Genomic DNA, 19,165 nt, shown 5'->3' with positions numbered 1-19,165 from the left:
CCTTTTTCCTCCAAAGAAAATGATGCTCATTATTGCCAAACAGTTCTATTTTTGTTTCATCAGACCAGAGGACATTTGTCCAAAAAGTACGATCTTTGTCCCCATGTGCAGTTGCAAACCATAGTCTGGCTTTTTTATGGTGGTTGTGGAGCAGTGGCTTCTTCCTTGCTGAGCGGGCTTTCAGGTTATGTCGATATAGGACTCGATTTACTGTGGATATAGATACTTTTGTACCTGTTTCCTCCAGCATCTTCACAAGGTCCTTTGCTGTTTTTCTGGGATTGATTTGCACTTTTCACCCCAAAGTACGTTCAACTCTAGGAGACAGAACGCGCCTCCTTCCTGAGCGGTATGACGGCTGCGTGGTCCCATGGTGTTGATTCTTGCGTACTATTGTTTGTACAGATGAACGTGGTTCCTTCAGGTGTTTGGAAATTGCTCCCAAGGATGAACCAGACTTGTGGCGGTCTACAATTGTTTTTCTGAGGTCTTGGCTGATTTGTTTTGATTTTCCCATGATGTCAAGCAAAGAGGCACTGAGTTTGAAGGTAGGCCTTGAAATACATCCACAGGTACACCTCCAATTGACTCAAATGATGTCAATTAGCCTTTTGATTTTAAAGCCATGACATTTTCTGGCATTTTCTAAGCTGTTTAAAGGCACAGTCAACTTAGTGTATGTAAACTTCTGACCCACTGGAATTGTGATACAGTGATTTATAAGTGAAATAATCTGTCTGTAAACAATTGTTGGAAAAATTACTTGTGTCATGGACAAAGTAGATGTCCTAACCGACTTGCCAAACCATAGTTTGTTAACAAGAAATTTGTGGAGTGGTTGAAAAACGAGTTTTAATGACTCCAACCTAAGTCTATGTAAACTTCCGACTTCAACTGTATTTATTTATTCATTCCAGGTCAAACAGCAGTATGTGAGTAGATCCAGTAGACTAGAGTAGGGTTTACTCAATAGAGAGCTGAAGAACACTATGACACCATTCCAGGAGTGGGGAGAGTTGACCCATGATAGATCTTTCTCTGCTAACATGCAGAGTCAAATATCTTTATGGTCACGTTAGCATTCCTGGGGTCCCAATCAGTGACCTAGGCCAATTACTTTCTAATACTTTTGGTGTGCTTCGTTTAGCCTCACATACAGGGTAGGCCGGTGTTTGCACTTTTGGGACTATTCCATTTGTATTCTATCTACAGCTGTACTGTATGTGCTCCTACTGCACTGCCACAGACACATGACCATTTACCCACTTAAATGAGACCAAACAAAGAAATATGATATATTTTATCATATTTGTTATTTCATGAAACATGATTTCCACCAAATGGGTTTTTAAAGCCTCACACAATTACTGTCACTGTCATTGTCATGCAAGTGTCACTACATGTGAATGTGTTGACACTCTTACCTCTGCTCCCCCTCACTCTCCCTCCTTCTCTCTCTGCTGCAGAGAGCAGGGAGTCAGGCTATGAGTCAGGTATTCTGGTGAGCAAGGCTGTAGATCTCAACATAGACAGAGTCAACCTCAAACCAGCGGGTGAGTGGACAGAACCGTCCACATTTCCTTAGCTGGGTGCTTAGTTGTTGTATTGGGTACTTCTGAATTAAAACTGACAGCCTAGAGAATAAGATGAAACATCCATAGCTCCTTCTGTACAGGATTATTCAATAACATGTTTCTGAATATCCTTTTTGTTGTTTCAATGTCCTGTAGTGGTGGGAGTGAAACTGAACGTCTCTGCCTGGATGAACAGCTTCATGAACGCCACCATTAAAGTCAACGTAAGAGAAACACTTTCTTTAGTTTAGGATTTCTTATTCACATCCCATTGTGTTTGCTAAAGTTGTGACCATTCATTCATGATGGTGTGTGCTTTGATGGCGTTTGCAGTGCAAGGATGAAATCTGTGGCTGTCTGAAGAATGATAAGGTACAATGGACTATCTCACTCATGGAAAATCTTTTGAAATGTTGATAATGTTCTATACTGACTGATGTTCTCTTTCTATCTGTCACTCTCTCTCACTCTCTGCAGCATGTTGACTGTGTCATCTTGGATGATGGAGGCTTTCTGCTGATGTCCAATCAGGAGGAGTATATCACACAGGTGAGTCTCTGTCACCTAATCAGATTACTCTGTCACAGACATGTACATTTGTCGTACCAGAGCAGGGTCAATATTATTGTCTGTCTGTCTGTCTGTCTGTCTGTCTGTCTGTCTGTCTGTCTGTCTGTCTGTCTGTCTGTCTGTCTGTCTGTCTGTCTGTCTGTCTGTCTGTCTGTCTGTCTGTCTGTCTGTCTGTCTGTCTGTCTGTCTGTCTGTCTGTCTGTCTGATTTTCCGGACCTAGACTAAGTCTAGTCCTGGAATAAAAACATGGTCAATTTGGGACAGGGAAACTAGCCTTTATAAAATGTGTTGACCTGATCTGTATTTAGCTCTGACTAGCCAGATAATATTTTCTTGCCTGTTTCCACAGACATTTCCTTTGCGTCTCTAAAACTCTTTAATACCAATGTCATATCATGTTTGGCATGACAACAAACAAAACAGAGTTTTTAAAGCACAGATCTAAGCGGTAATGGCTCCATAGCATCTACAGTATTCTGAAGTTTGTAGAACATAAACCCATAGTCCCAAAGCCAAGACACTCCTTTTGGAATGAGAGCTAAAAGGTTTTTGTGGTTTGGCTGGCCACCAGATCTCTTCTCCTGCTCCTCTCTCCATCCCTGCTTCATCCGATCTTTTTTTATTTTATTGTATTTAACCTTTATTTAACAGCGAAAGACTGTGGGTCTCTTTCACAGATGAGCCCGGCATGAACACATCAATAAACAACAATTAGATTATTCATACAGTATCTACAGTATATATACATCAGTTACACAATACATGAAAAGCAAACACGATAAGCAAAACACAATCAAATAAAACAAACACATTCGTCAGTAAAAAGGCCCTCTAATGTCTGCATGAATTGCCCTAGAGGCACCAACTCCACCAACGAAAAGCAGATTTACCTAAATCGGTGTAGATTGACAGCATCTCCAGGGTTAGCCATCCCAGAGTCTTTGTCTTGTAACTTAACAATGAAGTAAGGTATGGTGGAAGTTTATGCAAGAGGGCTTTATTGACAAAAAATGTGCAATGCATTGATCTATAGCAGGGATGGGCAACTTTGATGGGTGTGGGGTCCACAAAAAAATCTGTTATTTTATCATAGCGGGCCACAGTGGCTCGCGGGTCTGCGTGCCCACATCCATACATGTAGTCAGAGCCGGCCCTAGCCTTTTGGGGACCCTAAGCAAAATATTGTTTCCCCACCTTGCTATCAAACATTTTAGCGACCCCCCCCCTCTTGACAGCAGAGAGAAACAATTGTTTTAGAGTACATTTTCTGAAACTCTATATATTTTCCCATGCGGCGTAGAGAACATGTAACAGTTGTAACGAAAGTTTGCTACAAATCTATACATTTTGCCATGGGGGTGAGTGAGAGAAAATTGAGCAATATTTAAATTGTACACATTTTGCAATAGGGTGGGGAGAAATGTTTGCAGTTTTTTATATGATATCTGAGTGAAAGTGACCAACAAATGAATAGGGGCTCCCCAGTCGGTTATTTGACCATAATTAATACAAATTTGGATAGCTAGCCGCTAGACTAACTTACTGTACCAATAAAGAAATAAAAAAGTTGAGAACCCGACTGAGTCCTCTGCCCACCTCACATTTTGCTATGGAGGGTGGAGAGAAGATTTTGCAATTTTAGAACTAATTTCATGCAATTCTCCAAATTTTGCTTGTTTCAGTTTTACGGATTACAGTGCCTTCAGAAAGCATTCAGACCCCTTGACTTTTTCAATATTTTGTTACATTACAGCCTTATTCTAAAATTGATTGAATAAAAACATTTCCTCAGCCATCTACACACAATAACCCATAATGATAATGTGAAAACAGGTTTTTAGAAAAACAGAAATACCTTATTGACATAAGTATTTAAGTATTCAGACCCTTTGCTTTGAGACTCGAAATTGAGCTCCAGTGCATCCTTTCCATTGATCATCCTTGAGATGTTTCTTCAACTTGACTGGAGTACATCTGTGGTAAATTCAATTGATTGGACATGATTTGGAAAGACACACACCTGTCTATATAAGGACCCACAGTTGACAGTGCATGTCAGAGCAAAACCAAGCCATGAGGTAGAAGGAATTGTCTGTAGAGCTCCAAGACAGGATTATGTCGAGGCACATGTCTGTGGAAAATGTAAAGAAAATGCAAAGTACAGAGAGATCCTTGATAAAAACCTGCTCCAGAGTGCTCAGGACCTCAGACTGGGGCCAAAGTTCACCTTCCAAGAGGACAACGACCCTAAGCACACAGGCAAGACAATGCAGGAGTGGCTTCGAGACAAGTCTCTGAATGTCCTTGAGTGGCCCAGCCAGAGCCCGGACTTGAAACCGATGAAACATCTCTGGAGAGACCTGAAAATAGCTTTTCAGCGCTTTCAACGCTCCCCATCCAACCTGACAGAGCTTGAGAGGATCTGCAGAGAAGAATGGGAGAAACTCCCCAAATACAGGTACCCAAGAAGACTCAAGAAGACCCAAGAAGACTCAATGCTGTAATCGCTGCCAAATGTGAGTAAATGGTCTGAAAACTTATGTAAATTTGATATTTCTGTTTTTTATTTTTAATAAATTAGCAAACATTTCTAAAAAACAGTTTTTGCTTTGTCATTATGGGGTATTGTGTGTAAATTTATGAGAGAATTTTTCAAATATTTTTAAAATCCATTTTAGAATAAGGCTGTAATGTAACAAAATTTGGAAAAAGTCAAGGGGTCTGAGTACTTTCTGAAGGCACTGTATTTCCTGCAATTCTACACATTTTGCCATAGGGGAAAAATGTTTTCAGTTTTTGATTTTGATCTGCGGGCCTGCAAAAGGTCACCAGTTGCCCTTCTCTGATCTACAGAAGACGAGACTTCAAAGAGGGCAAACCTACTTTCTGATACAAAATGCAATGATGTGTATCGGCCATAATAAAGTTCAATACACTATGAAAAACGATGTCCAATGGCTTCAGCACAGTGGAAGCTTCATTCACATAGACGATATCGCCATGGTCAATAACCGGAATGAATGTTGTTTAGTTTCCTGCTGTTTAACGAAAGACAGGACTTGTTCCTATTAAAGAAGCCTACACAAAAAATGTATCATCAACATGCTTTTTGAAAGACATATTTTCGTCAATCCAGATGCCCAGATATTAATAAGCGGGGTCACAATCAATGAGAGCACAATCCAAAGTTTGTATGCATAAATGATCAGATACATTTTTATGTGATTTGGAAAGTGACATATAGGGGAGTGGAGTAAGTTGAGCCAAAGGAATAAGTTGAGTCCCTTGTTTCTAAGGAACCATACACAAAATTAATAATTTGTGTCTTGTTTCAGGAAACTAGGCATATGTCGCATGTCACTACTTCACAGGAGAGGCATTTGAACTCTAACATTTAATTTTTATAAAAAATATTTTGGGGGGGCAGATTGACTTTCATGTGCCTAGATAACAAACTTGTATGCCATCTGTAAGTACGAATACAATTTTTAATTATGAGGCTAGTTGGTTTAGCCACAGAAAAAGTCAGGAACCTTCCCGCTAGCCATGATTGGCTGAGATAATGGATTGTCTGGACATGCTGAGAGATGAGTTCGGATTGGTCTGCGACGTAGCACGCTTCTATCTATAACATGAGCTGCTCAGCATGTGTAGGTAATCCTTTCTAATGTGCCATTTTTGAAAGATATCACAAAGACTAAACAAGTGTTGCTAATGCTCTCCACTTTCTGGAGGACTGTGTTTTGAAATCAGTGGAATGTGGAAGCAAAGTATGATAGCTAAGGAGATGGAGAAAATTCTGGCGTTTGATTGTAAATATGCGAAGGGAGTTGAAATGAGAACACACAGAAGGCTGTTGTATAGTACACCTGTATTCGGATTACATCTTCAAACTAAGGGCAACCAAGGCATCCATGACAGAGAGGGAGAAGCGTTCATCCATGTATACAGGTAAGAGAGTCTAGCTAGCTATATTTTTGGGATATCAAATGTTTCTAATTTAGTCAGAAAGTTCATTTCATTGCAAGTTAAAATGTGTTGTTAGCTAGCTAGCTAATGTTAGCTGGCAGTCTCGCTAGCTAATGTTACATGTATGATCTGTGTAGTAATATTATTTGCGTCTCAGAGCCATTTGCATTGCTAGTTATAGCCTAATGTTAGCTAGCTAATATTGAACCTAGTTGGTTAGCGTTAGCTACCTGCAGATTCCCGCAGGGTAGTAACGTTATGAGTTGGGACTATGGTTCATTGTTTAGTTAGCTAGCTAGCTACGCGTCTAAACAAAAGACTCCACTATACAAATAACCATCTCACTGTACCGTTTACACCTTTCTGTATCCTGTGCATGTGACAAATAAACTTGGAGCTTTATTTGATATAGTGTGTGTTTCCCAGAGGCAGTATTGTGATGAACAACATGACCTTCACCAAAGTCAAATTAGGATATAATGTTAGGCCAACAAGAGAGTGTCCAAGTTCTAAAATTATTTTGTAGAATGCCCTGCTTTTATTTTGTCACACTCATAACCGTAAGCTATTTTATGTAATTAGCTCGGCATTAACTTGTAAATGATTATCTTGTTTACTTTCCTTTAATAATGAAAACAAATTAGCTAAAGTTAAAATGTTGTCAGCTATATGATATGTTCATTATATAAACTGGCTAGCCAGCTAACTTAACGTGAACTAGCTAGCTAATAAGATTGAAACGAACCATAAAATTGTTTAGAAAGTTGCTTTTAGTTGCCTGGTTTGCTAGATTGACATATACAAAAACATATTTTTTTGAAAGGATGGGTTTATTGGTGTTAAAATACACCAGCTATGCTATTTTGGAACAATAGGCTGCTGATGTCATGCAGCCTATTGTTTTTGTGTTTATACTTTTTATTTTTTTCAAACGTTGGGTTACAAGTATATCAACTTTCAAAGCAGAATTCCTTTCCAATTGTTCCTCAACTGTAGTGTATGATATACAATGTTCTTGCTCTGAGTCTGTTTTAGATCATGTAAAAAATACAATCTAAAATGTTGCTACTTAAGACGGAAGCGAGCCAGTGTATTTGTTTGTTTTCATGGCTTTATACAATAGGAGTTGGCCATGGCACATACTGTATAGTATGGGAGCATGAGGCTAACTAACTAATAGTGTAGGACTGAGAAGGAGAAATCTGAGCGTACCTTCTGGGATAGACTCTAGTGATCCCTCCGTCAGTGGCTCAAACCTGGCCAGGACCCCGCCCCTGGGAACCAAAATAACACACAGAAACCAATCACAGTTCAACAAAAGAGGCTAAGAGACCATCGAGACAAATCAGAAAGTTGCATGAACTGAATATTCCAGTGTGTGTGTGTTCTTTATGTTTCACTGTGTCCAGAACCTTTAAAAATAAATTGAGCCTCTACTTTTACCCAATGTAAAAAACACCATTTCAAATTTTGCTTCATAAGACTTAATCAAGCCGGTCGGTCACGTTTGACAAAATATTTAGGAGGAGGTCATAATTTCATGGAGTCTGTGAAGGAAGAACCCACATGGTAAAAGTGGTAAACACATTAGGTCGAAAGAAAACTGATTTTAACCAAGTCAAATGAATTTATTGTGTTAGAGGTTGTATGATGCTTGTACAGTGCATATTGAAAGCATTCCAACCCCTTGATTTTTTCCACATTTTGTTACGTTACAGCCTTATTCTAAAATGTGTGTGTGTATATATATATATATATATATATATATATATATATATATATATATAATTGATCATTATGGCTAATTGATCATTATCAGCACAGCTGAAAACTGTTGTCCTGATTAAAGAAGCAATAAAACTGGCCTTCTTTAGACTAGTTGAGTATCTGGAGCATCAGCATTAGTGGGTTCGATTACAGGCTCAAAATTGCCAGAATCAAATAACTTTATTCAGAAACTCGTGAGTCTGTTCTTGTTCTGAGAAATGAAGGCTATTCCATGCGAGAAATTGCCAAGGAACTGAAGGGTTTGTTTTCACAGTATTTTACTGTAATTACAAGAGATTGGTGAAAGAAGGTTGACTGCTAAGTGTTTACACATTACAGAACATTAATGGCGAGTTGGCATTTTATATAACTTTCACTTCAAGAAGCCTTAACAAAGGCTTCCAAACTGGCAGCAACTACAGGGGAAAAACAGACATGGCAAAAAGCTAGCTGTCGCATCAATATGTCCTCTATACATCATAACTTGACTGACACTATAACCAGGGGCGGAAATCCCGGGGGGGACGGGGGGGACACGACCCCCCCATCCTGGGAAAAATATGATTTGTCCCCCCCAATATATCACTGAAACATAACTATGTAATTTATATAATATTAATAATACGCAATGAAAGCAATTGTGCTGATTATAGACACTTAATAGCGCGTTTTTAAGTTTCAAAAGATTAAGACCCTGCCACCCTTTGCCTCACAATGGTTTGATCCACTGCCAGTTCCTTAGTTGGCAAGGTAACAGAGGGGTTGTGTCTACTGTCTGAAAGGCACTCAATGAACGTAACTGACGTGAGGTTAATCCAGTCAATCGCGCACACACACTAGGTGAATATGCAGAGCTAGCGCGCAAATATTAACTATTAAGCTAGCTAGTACCTATACCATTTATGTGGCCTCGTCAAAGATGGAATCTTTGCTATCGTCAATTTATTCCAAGATCAGCATGCAGATGATGTAAATTAGTGCTTCAAAGTCCTTGTGATAAGGTTAGCGATAAACTGAAGTCCAAACTGAACAGAACTACACTCTCTTCTACCATTGTCTTAAATATATTTAATGGTCTCGGTACAAAAGCTAAATTGTCGCAAGGGAACTTTTATTTATTTATTTTATTTCACCTTTATTTAACCCAGGTAGCAAAGATTATAGCAAACACCACTGAAACGGAATTGGTGCTCGCTAGCTTTGCAAATTCAGCTATTGTTGGAAGCCAGCCAATATGAAGCAAACTATTAAAATTACAAAAGGTTGCAGCATATGTTGTGTAAATGGTGAACTCATACAACTGTCAACTCTTGTCATTTTAATCCGTTTCACATTTGCTAGGTACCTTTTAGATCAAAGCCCAAATAGAATGATAAAAGATAAGATGATAGAAGCCCATCTCCTACTGTAAATAACCTACACACTGTGTGTGTGTGTGTAGCCAGCCAGCCAGGTAGAAAAATGGCAGAAAAATAAAAGACGGACATCAGAGTATTTTTCAGTACACCAAAACGCAAAGTAAGAACCCTAGTAGCCTAATATCTCAAAGACTAGTTGATAAAATGTTCATAATAAAGAAATGAAATTCTAATGGAAATGTTTCACAATGATGTCATTAGGCAGAGCAGGCAACAGATGGCACACAGACAGCAGAGTTGGGGACAGATATGCAGGGACAGACTGGCAGAGACAGGGAGTCTCAGTTAAGTTTGTTGAGTCTTTGTTTGGCAACATTATGAAAGGTTCTCAATTTTTTTGACTTGTAAAATAGGAACATAATTGGAAAATGCCATGGATACCCCCACTCTCAACTTAAACTGGTGACTGAACTAAGATTTGTTAAAGGCAATGGTATTGCTGTTGTGATTAGTTGTGTAGTTTTGGGTACCGGTAGTTAGGAGTACGGCAAACACCTTATTTCTTTGGTTCCTCAATATACATTTACCATATTACAATGTAGGCTATGTGTAACAGCACTACTTTTGGTGTCCCCCTCAGGAATTGCTCTTGAGAAAATGTAATGTAATTGTCCCCTCCAAAGTTGAAATCAGATTTTCGCTCCTGACTATAACCACAGGATTTAAATTGGTAAGCATCCCCTCTCACAGATGCAACAAATATAGCCTGTTACAAGGCATGCCCCAAAATATGTTAATGAAACAACAATACCATTCACCCACTCGTGGTCAAAATGTATTTGGCTCTCCAAAGATACAGTACTGTATTCTGTGAGTTGGAATTACAGTACATTTTTGAAATACAGCAATTTTCCCACAATGCACAATCATTTACAGTAAGCGGCAGTAAAGTGTTTCAGCATTTTTTTTAACTGTTGATAATAACTCAAATTACTCTATAAATAAAAATGTTCTGTTAGCGTGGGTCAAAAAAAGGTGCATTTACCCTCAACTGCACCATTGCTCCCCAATAGACAGGTTAGCTGACAATGTCACAAAAACAATGCACGTGATTCAATGACGCAGAAGTCAGTGTGTTGTTGTGATTCCAGATGGCTAGATAGCTTGCAACAATGACAAGAAGCTGCCATGTGGGGAATCGTAGGTGGCTCGTTTCAGCTAGTTTTATCTTGTTCTTGATACCATGTCTTGTTTTGAGTTGTTTTGACTGATATCATATCTATGCTAATATGGCAAAAAATCGCTATCTAACTAACCAACAACTGTAACGATGTATTTGTGAGACAACAAGTGCTCATTGTGCGAATGTATTTATGTTTTCAATAAACACATATAATTTACATGTCCACAATCTAAGGTAACCCCGTCTGCCCCATAGTTGCGCACACCTCTGTTTTTATGCTAAACAACCAACCCGTCTATTTACAGAGAGCTCAGTTATTTATGTCTATATGTGACCAACCACCTGGATTCGGTCCTATGTATTAAAATTAGACATTTTGTTTTTTACATTGGATACAATTGGAGACTCCGAGCTAGAAAATGGTATTTCATACACTGCAGAGGAACAATGAGAAAGTAATTCTGCTTTGAAAGTGGATAAACTTGTAAACCCACTTCTGAGAATATGGCACGTAAATGTTTTGGTACACCTACTGGAGAGCTCTTCATTGTCTACACCCATTCAACATTGTTCACACCCTCTTAACTTCTCTAGGGCCAGTGGGACGATTTCGTCCCACCTACGTAACAGCCAGTGAAATCCCGTGGCGCGTTATTCAAATACCTTAGAAATGCTATTACTTCAATTTCTCAAACATATGACTATTTTACACCATTTTAAAGACAAGACTCTCGTTAATCTAACCACACTGTCCGATTTCAAAAAGGCTTTACAACGAAAGCAAAACATTAGATTATGTCAGCAGAGTACCCAGCCAGAAATAATCAGACACCCATTTTTCAAGCTAGCATATAATGTCACAAAAACCCAGAAGACACTAACCAGCAGCACTAACCTTTGATGATCTTCATCAGATGACAACCCTAGGACATTATGTTATACAATACATGCATGTTTTGTTCAATCAAGTTCATATTTATATAAAAAAACAGCTTTTTACATTAGCATGTGACGTTCAGAACTAGCATACCCCCCGCAAACTTCCGGTGAATTTACTAAACATTTACTAAATTACTCACGATAAACGTTCACAAAAAGCATAACAATTATTTTAAGAATTATAGATACAGACCTCCTCTATGCACTCGATATGTCCGATTTTAAAATAGCTTTTCGGTGAAAGCACATTTTGCAATATTCTAAGTAGATAGCCCGGCATCACAGGGCTATCTATTTAGACACCCAGCAAGTTTAGCACTCACCAAAGTCAGATTTACTATAAGAAAAATGTTATTACCTTTGCTGTTCTTCGTCGGAACGCACTCCCAGGACTTCTACTTCAATAACAAATGTTGGTTTGGTCCCAAATAATCCATTGTTATATCCAAATAGTGGCGTTTTGTTCGTGCGTTCAAGACACTATCCGAAAGGGTAAATAAGGGTGACGAGCATGGCGCATTTCGTGACAAAAAAATTCTAAATATTCCATTACCGTACTTCGAAGCATGTCAACCGCTGTTTAAAATCAATTTTTATGCAATTTTTCTCATAAAAAAGCGATAATATTCCGACCGGGAATCTGCGTTTAGGTAAAAAGACGAAAGAAAATAAAGCACGGGGTCGACTCGTGCACGCGCCTAAGCCCATTGTCCTCTGATCGGCCACTTGCCAAAAGCGATAATGTGTTTCAGCCTGGGGCTGCCTCGATATCATTCAGCTTTTTCCCGGGCTCTGAGAGCCTATGGGAGCCGTAGGAAGTGTCACGTTACAGCAAAGATCCTCAGTCTTCAATAAACAGAGACAAGGCACTTCCTGTAAGGAATCTTCTCAGGTTTTTGCCTGCCATATGAGTTCTGTTATACTCACAGACACCATTCAAACAGTTTTAGAAACTTTAGGGTGTTTTCTATCCAAAGCCAATAATTATATGCATATTCTAGTTACTGGGCAGGAGTAGTAACCAGATTAAATCGGGTACGTTTTTTATCCGGCCGTGTCAATACTGCCCCCTACCCCCAACAGGTTAAGCCTTAGCCCCATCCATCTCTTTAAGGATTCTCAGTGTAGTAAACAACCAAAGATTTCAAGACTAAAAGTGGGGAAAGTAGTAGCAAAAAGTAGTAATAAAAATGTACTTTATCTACTCCTTGGCCTATATACCATTCTGATTGTGGTGCAGGTCATGTTGTTCTTCACATTACATCTCTGGTAATCACACACTATATCAAATAAAATCTAAGTTAATTTGTCACATGCACAGGATTCAAAAGGTGTAAACGATACAGTGAAAAGGGCACTTGCATAGTGGAGTATTTTGTTTAGACATCTAGCTAGCTAGCTAAATAATTAACCATAATCCCAACTCTAATGTCGCATTCAAAACAACTCGGGAACTCTGGCCTCTTTCTAGAGCTCCTACACAGATCATGCACATAACTTTAGCTAGTGAGCCAGCCAACTAACTTTATCTAGCTAGCTAACAGTATGCTTTAAATTGCAATGAAAACAACTTTCTGACAAAATTAGAAACAAATAAATTCAAATCAAATCAAATGTTATTTGTCACATGCACCGAATATAACCTTACCCTGAGATGCTTACTTACAACACCTTAACCAACATTGCAGTTCAAGAAATAGATTATGACCTTATGGTCAGATGCCGAGCAGTTGCCATACCAGGCGGTGATGCAACCAGTCAGGATGCTCTCGATGGTGCAGCTGTATAACTTTTTGAGGATCTGGGGACCCATGACAAATCTGTTCAGTATCCTGTGGGGGAAAAGCTGTTGTCGTGCCCTCTTCACAACTGTCTTGGCATGTTTTGACCATGATAGATTGTTGGTGATGTTGACACCAAGGAACTTCAAACTCTCGACACGCTCCACTACAGCACCGTTGATGTTAATGGGGGCCTGTTCCGCCCTCCTTTTCCTGTAGTCTACGATCATCTCCTTTTTCTTGCTCACATTGAAGGAGAGGTTGTTGTCCTGGCATCACATGGCAAGGTCTCTGACCTCCTCCCTATAGGCTGTCTCATCATTGTCGGTGATCAGGCCTACCACTGTTGTGTCATCAGCAAACATAATGATGGTGTTGGAGTCGTGCTTGGCCACGCAGTTGTGGGTGAACAGGGAGTACAGGAGGGGACTAAGCATGCACCCCTGAGGGGCCCCGGTGTTGAGGATAATCGTGGCAGATGTGTTGTTGCCTACCCTTACCACCTGGGGCCGGCCCTTCAGGGCACTATGGTGTTGAACGTTGAGCTGTAGTCAATGAACACCATTCTCACATAGGTGTTCCTTTTGTTCAGGTGGGAAAGGGCAGTGTGGAGTGCGATTGAGATTGCGTCATCTGTGGATCTGTTGGTACGGTGTGCGAATTGGAGTGAGTCTAGAGTTTCCGGGATTATAGTGTTGATGTAAGCCATGACCAGCCTTTCAAAGCACTTCATGACTACCAACGTGAGTGCTACGGAGCGGTAGTCATTAGGCAGGTTACCTTTGCATTCTTGGGCAAAGGGACTATGGTGGTCTGCTTGAAACATGTGAGTATTACTTACTCGGTCAGGGCGAGGTTGAAAATGTCAATGAAGACACCTGCCAGTTGGTCTGTGCATGCTCTGAGTACACGCCCCAGTAATCCGTCTGGCCCCGCAGCCTTGTGAATGTTGACCTGTTTAAAGGTCTTGCTCACATCGGCTACGGAGAGCGTGATCACACAGTCGTCCAGAACAGCTGGTGCTCTCATGCATGTGTCATGTCTTTGGGTTACCATTAAACGGAAGATATGTTTATCAATTAGCTCCCTGTAATTATTATCACGCGATTAAACTAATTAATCGTTTAATTGTAATTAACTAGGAGATCGGGGCACCAAGGAGAATATTCAGATTACAAAGCTATAATTTTCCTAATATAACTTTCCTGTACTATAATATTATATTCTATTATAGTATAGGCAGATTATCTTCTAGTTTAATTGGTGTATTTTACCTCTAGTCCAGTCTCATCCCAAACATCGTAAATTGTTGTATCTGCACGAACCCAGTCTTTACTAAAATCATCCATACATCAATTGTCTTAAAATCATTTATTTACTACACTAAGTAATTAACAGAAAAACATACAAACAGTAATTATTGTCACAAAGGATTGGTATCGGAATGTGCCCTTGTGGGCTAAACAGACAGGTCGGCCTGTTGAACAATGGATCATAAACGGTCAGGCTCAGAAGTTACACAGAGTTCATTAATATTAACAATTGACAATTGAAGGCTCACTCATTCGGGAACAATTGCAATCAATATATATTTACGCTCAGTGTGTCGTCGTTCTTTGTTGGAGAGTTCGGTTCTGTTGGGAAGTTTTGTCCGCGTTCTCTCTCTCTCTCTCGGTTAGAATGGATCTTTCAGAGCGACATTCATTAATGTCGTCATCGAATGGTTGTTTCGTTGGTCTTCACGTTCAATGATATAATTTACTTAGCTGCAGACTAATAATTAATATCAAAGACTTGTTCTTATTCTGTCAGTATCGATAGTCTAAAAGTTAACCACGTGGTATGGTTCACTTTCAGTAGAGGAATTGGAAGGTAAAACCTATTAGCCAACGGAGTGTAGGCCTGGTCTGGGGAAATGTAAATCAGGGGGTGTTTTATAGTGCCCATAGAACAGCTTGTCAAATGACGCCTGGTCCTGTATGGGTCCCTGGGGGCGTGCCTATGACTGAGTTAGATTTGGTTACAGAAATACAATTCTATCACATTACATCAGTACATAGCATCTCAATGTCTTACAAAAGCTTTATCCTTATTAATACATTCCATACACCCATATGATGCAAGTCTTAAGCTGAGTCTATTTTATAAACAGTTTTATGGTAATATGGCTATATTGTCTCTTCTGAGTATCACAAAATTGTACCAAGCGGATCAGTTCGTAGCTGGATTCTTCACCAATCTTCCATACCTTCTCCAGAACACAAAATGTCGCTTGGCTCTCCAATTCTATGAGTTGGAAGAATTTCCTGTGTCTCTCTATGGGCCATGTGGCCAGAGACTCTCCTGGAATTTTAGAGTTTTTACGACCCTTTACACACAGGGTGGATTGTGTGCAAAAGGGAGGGGTCAACTGTCCTCCCTGTACCAAAAGAGGCCAACGTCATGACATACCCCCCCTGGTGGTTTGGATCTTGTTTATCCTGCAAGTTACAAATCAACATAAAATCATGACCACGTGATGTCCCATTGGTAGATCATCGTTGCAGTCCTCTCTGGTGGTTGAACTTGGTAGGCTCTCTGAAAGCGGAGCCGTCCACCACAAGGATGGGCAGTTGATGTCCGGTTGGTGATCGCCGTTGCGGTCTCCTCAATTGGTGTACCTTGGTAGGTTCCCTGGAAGCTGTAAAGTACCCCAGGAAGGGCCAGGGGATGTCCTGGTTGGTGATCGCCGTTGCGGTCCCCCCCTCTGGTGGTTTACCTTGGTAGTCTCTCTGACAGCGGGCATGCCGCCACAAGGATAGGCTGTGGGTGTCCGGATTTGGGGTCGCCGTTCCGGACCCGTCGTCCAGACTGGAAGATCTGGGCAGTAACTTAGGCAGATGTTAACAACGCACACACACTCATGAAATATATATAATTACATTCATTCCCCAATGAGCGGCGTTGTGGCACTAAGTGATGGTTGTATGGGGACTTTGTTTATGGCTCTATCACTTCCTAAGTGTCAAAGGAACTGAACCGAAAAGGAATGAAAGCATAAACAAAACAAAAATATACAAAATATATTTCATACAAAAAAATCATCTAATTGGACTGTATTCTATATACGTCCAATGTTCTGGCAAAATGATTATCATGGCATTGTCTCTAATGCCATATCTAGGGTTTTCCTACTTGGTGTGTTGCTTAGGCGCTATCCTAAGTTGATAACTATATGATAAGTCTACAGCTGTAATGCACTAATTTTCAAGTCAATGCCTGGAGGTCAGTCAGAATTGGTGTCAAGGGAGTCTGTAGTAGTTTTTCTACAAGTCACTGTTTCTTCCACTTTGTAGTGGTGATAGGTATGAAGTCTATTTCATAGCTATGTTATCCACGGAGGAGCTAACCTCACGACGGAAGTACTCTTTAAGTATTGGACCAGTCAAACGTGGTGTGATCATGGTTCATGACTTCTAATAATTTTACTCCTGAATGGAGGGTCCTATTTATTAGTGACATGTGTGTTAACCATTGGAAGAGTGCACTGGAGATTCCCCTCCACGTGTTGCACTCTGAGTGACTCCTATGTCGCTGTTGTCAATGGTAATTTGATTGGTTAAGTCTCTAACCTTCTTACTGATTGTAGCTGGACTGACTGTTGATAGTATTGGTACTGGTACTCAAGGGGACCAGTTATCCTACCGATTTATTCTGAAATATTATCTACCGGAACGCATGATTGGAGCATTTTACTAGTTGTATTGTAGTTGAACCTACACATGGCAAAGAATGATTATTGATGCCATTAGTTTTGGAGGTGGACAAGTCCACTGGACTTCCTTTACGACCAGTGTGGTACACCTCAGTACTATCTTAGATGTCTTCTAAGATAATCCCCGTCTAGGGGCCTGTCTGCTCCTCACTGTTCTCATAGGAGAGTTTACAACTAGATTTGATTTATGCTCTGGCGGCCTCGTACGGTGTTGTCCGTAGTCTTGACCCCCCCCGGCCTCGATGAGGCTCATCATGGGTCTGGGCTACTATTCCCCCCCTTTGTGCCTCGAGACCCCCCCACCAGCGGGTGGTGTTGGTGTCCGATGCGCAAATGAAAAGGTCGGACCCTATGTACGAGTTGTCAGCGGCCGAGTTTTTATGAGAGTGGCTGTAACCTTTCAACCAAATCTCCTGGTGTTTGTGCTTCAAAACGCTCAGTGGCTGTCGAGGCATGTCAGTCACCACCGTGTCCGCGTGTGGCAACCTCTTCATTACCTGTGAACTGAGACGAGGATATCGGTCTGTGATATCGCAAAGTGTTTCACAAGTGGGAGTCATCGGGTCAGTTGCTGGACTGACGCCATTAGTGTCATTGTAAGGGGTGACAGTCCCCAACAAAGCGGAAGGTGTATCATCGGAAGCAGAGTATACTCTGCGCATCAATGTTTTTCTTGCTGGGACGGCCGCAGTGCTTGCGGAAGTGTCCAAAGGGAAAGAAAAGTTCATCTCAACTACCGTATTACATGACTGCAAGGAGGAGGGAAGTTGCTTATTCACAGAGACAGCTGGCTCGAAATCGCGAAAAGAATGGTCAATCAGGTTGGCTGACCTCCGTGGATCGGATTTTGTACCAAGAGGTTTCTAAACGTCTTTTTCTCAAGGGGTGCTTTCGACAGATACCCCTCGTGAAGGACTGCGTTGCAGCTAGCGTTAGGGGGAGACGGTGTGGTCAGTGGAGAAGGCACTGTGGCCTGTGACCATACCTGGTTGGTTTTCCAATCCATCAATGGGAGTAACCGATCCATCAAGTCTGCTCCAAGTAGCAGGGTTACAGTTTCGAGGCTGGTAACATACACAGGGTGAACGAGCGATACGTCCTGGAAGTGTAGTTTCAGCATGACTCTCAATGTGAGAGGCGAGGTAGTCTGAGTGACCCCTCGAAGTTTACTGTCGCATCGTTCCACTTTTAACCAACGTTTAGTTGGTTTCAAAGCCCTTTTGAGATCATCAAACAATGTTTGAGAGATGAGTGATATTGTCTCACCCGAATCAATTAGCGCATGACAAGCTAAGCAGTCCTCCAGGACTGTTTCCAGGTATGGCCGTTTAGATTCGTGGTTAGTGGACATATTCCCCACAAAGTGGAGTGGTCGTTCGCAACGACGTGATGTGCCATGTCTGTTCAAGATGGAAGCAGATTGACTTTTCCGATTTTGAGTGGGCTTGGCTTTAACGAAGCGTTTGACCTTTTTCTTCGCAACTTTTGTATCAGAGTCTATGGACAGAGCCCGGGGGCTTGTTTCTTGATCAAGCGGGCCCTGGATAGGGTCTTGAATGAGAGCGGGAGAAATTTGAACTTTAACGTCCATGCTATGGGTGTTAATTCCTGCGGACCTGGTGTCCGGTAATGCCCCGTCTAGTCCTTGTGACTTATCTTTTACCCTTTTCTCAAATGGTTCTCGCTTAAGTTCTTCCCGTAGTGGGACTTCTGGAGAACATTGGTCTACGTTTTGATCGTCCTTCAACCCTTTGTTACCCTTGTGCTCTGACACTTTTGGTGGGTTGGGTGCAGGAACGTAGCGAACGGGTCGATTGTAGCGGTAGTCATGTTGATGGCTACGTATTTTACAGTTATTTCGACCGCGGAGGTTATTGGAATCAGGGTTTTGTGGTAGAAACTGTTGTTGTGCGTCATCTCTCGACGCTCCAATACCTGATAATGCACCCTCTAACTGGAGTGAGTGCTCCTGGTTAAACTTCAAAACTGAGTGGTCAGGGCTCTTAGCGTTGTGAACTTTTGATGCCTCAAAAGCTGTGCTTGCAAGCTCTCTGAGTTGTAAGATAGGCAAGCCAACGTGGGCTGCAGGGCCCAAGTAGGTAATGAAGGTGGGATACATGTTCGACAGAAACATTTGTTTGAATGGTAACAGCTCTTCCATTCCTGTTTCTGTGAGTAGGCCAAAGTAAGCTGAACGAAGCCTATGATAGAAAGCTTGTGGGTGTTCGTTCCGAGCTTGTTTGACGGTGTTAGCTAGTGAGCTATCGTG

The 19,165-nt window shown here is 41.0% G+C and overlaps 1 protein-coding gene across 1 annotated transcript in view; it reads left to right on the top strand.

The window, feature by feature from the left end:
• The window catches only part of LOC106573448 (voltage-dependent calcium channel subunit alpha-2/delta-1), a 159,958-nt gene that overhangs the window by 118,973 nt on the left and 21,820 nt on the right, over positions 1-19,165 (top strand). Inside the window, exons 28-31 of the mRNA XM_045697089.1 lie at positions 1,467-1,553; positions 1,731-1,798; positions 1,908-1,946; positions 2,052-2,123. Coding sequence (XP_045553045.1) covers positions 1,467-1,553; positions 1,731-1,798; positions 1,908-1,946; positions 2,052-2,123 — 266 coding nt within the window. The remainder of the gene's footprint in view (positions 1-1,466; positions 1,554-1,730; positions 1,799-1,907; positions 1,947-2,051; positions 2,124-19,165) is intronic.

This window comes from Salmo salar, chromosome ssa16 (genome assembly GCF_905237065.1).
Source record: "Salmo salar chromosome ssa16, Ssal_v3.1, whole genome shotgun sequence".
Classification (NCBI taxonomy): Eukaryota; Metazoa; Chordata; class Actinopteri; order Salmoniformes; family Salmonidae; genus Salmo; species Salmo salar.
The sequence above is the reverse complement of the archived record's forward strand: the minus strand, read 5'-3'. Positions and strand labels throughout refer to the sequence as shown.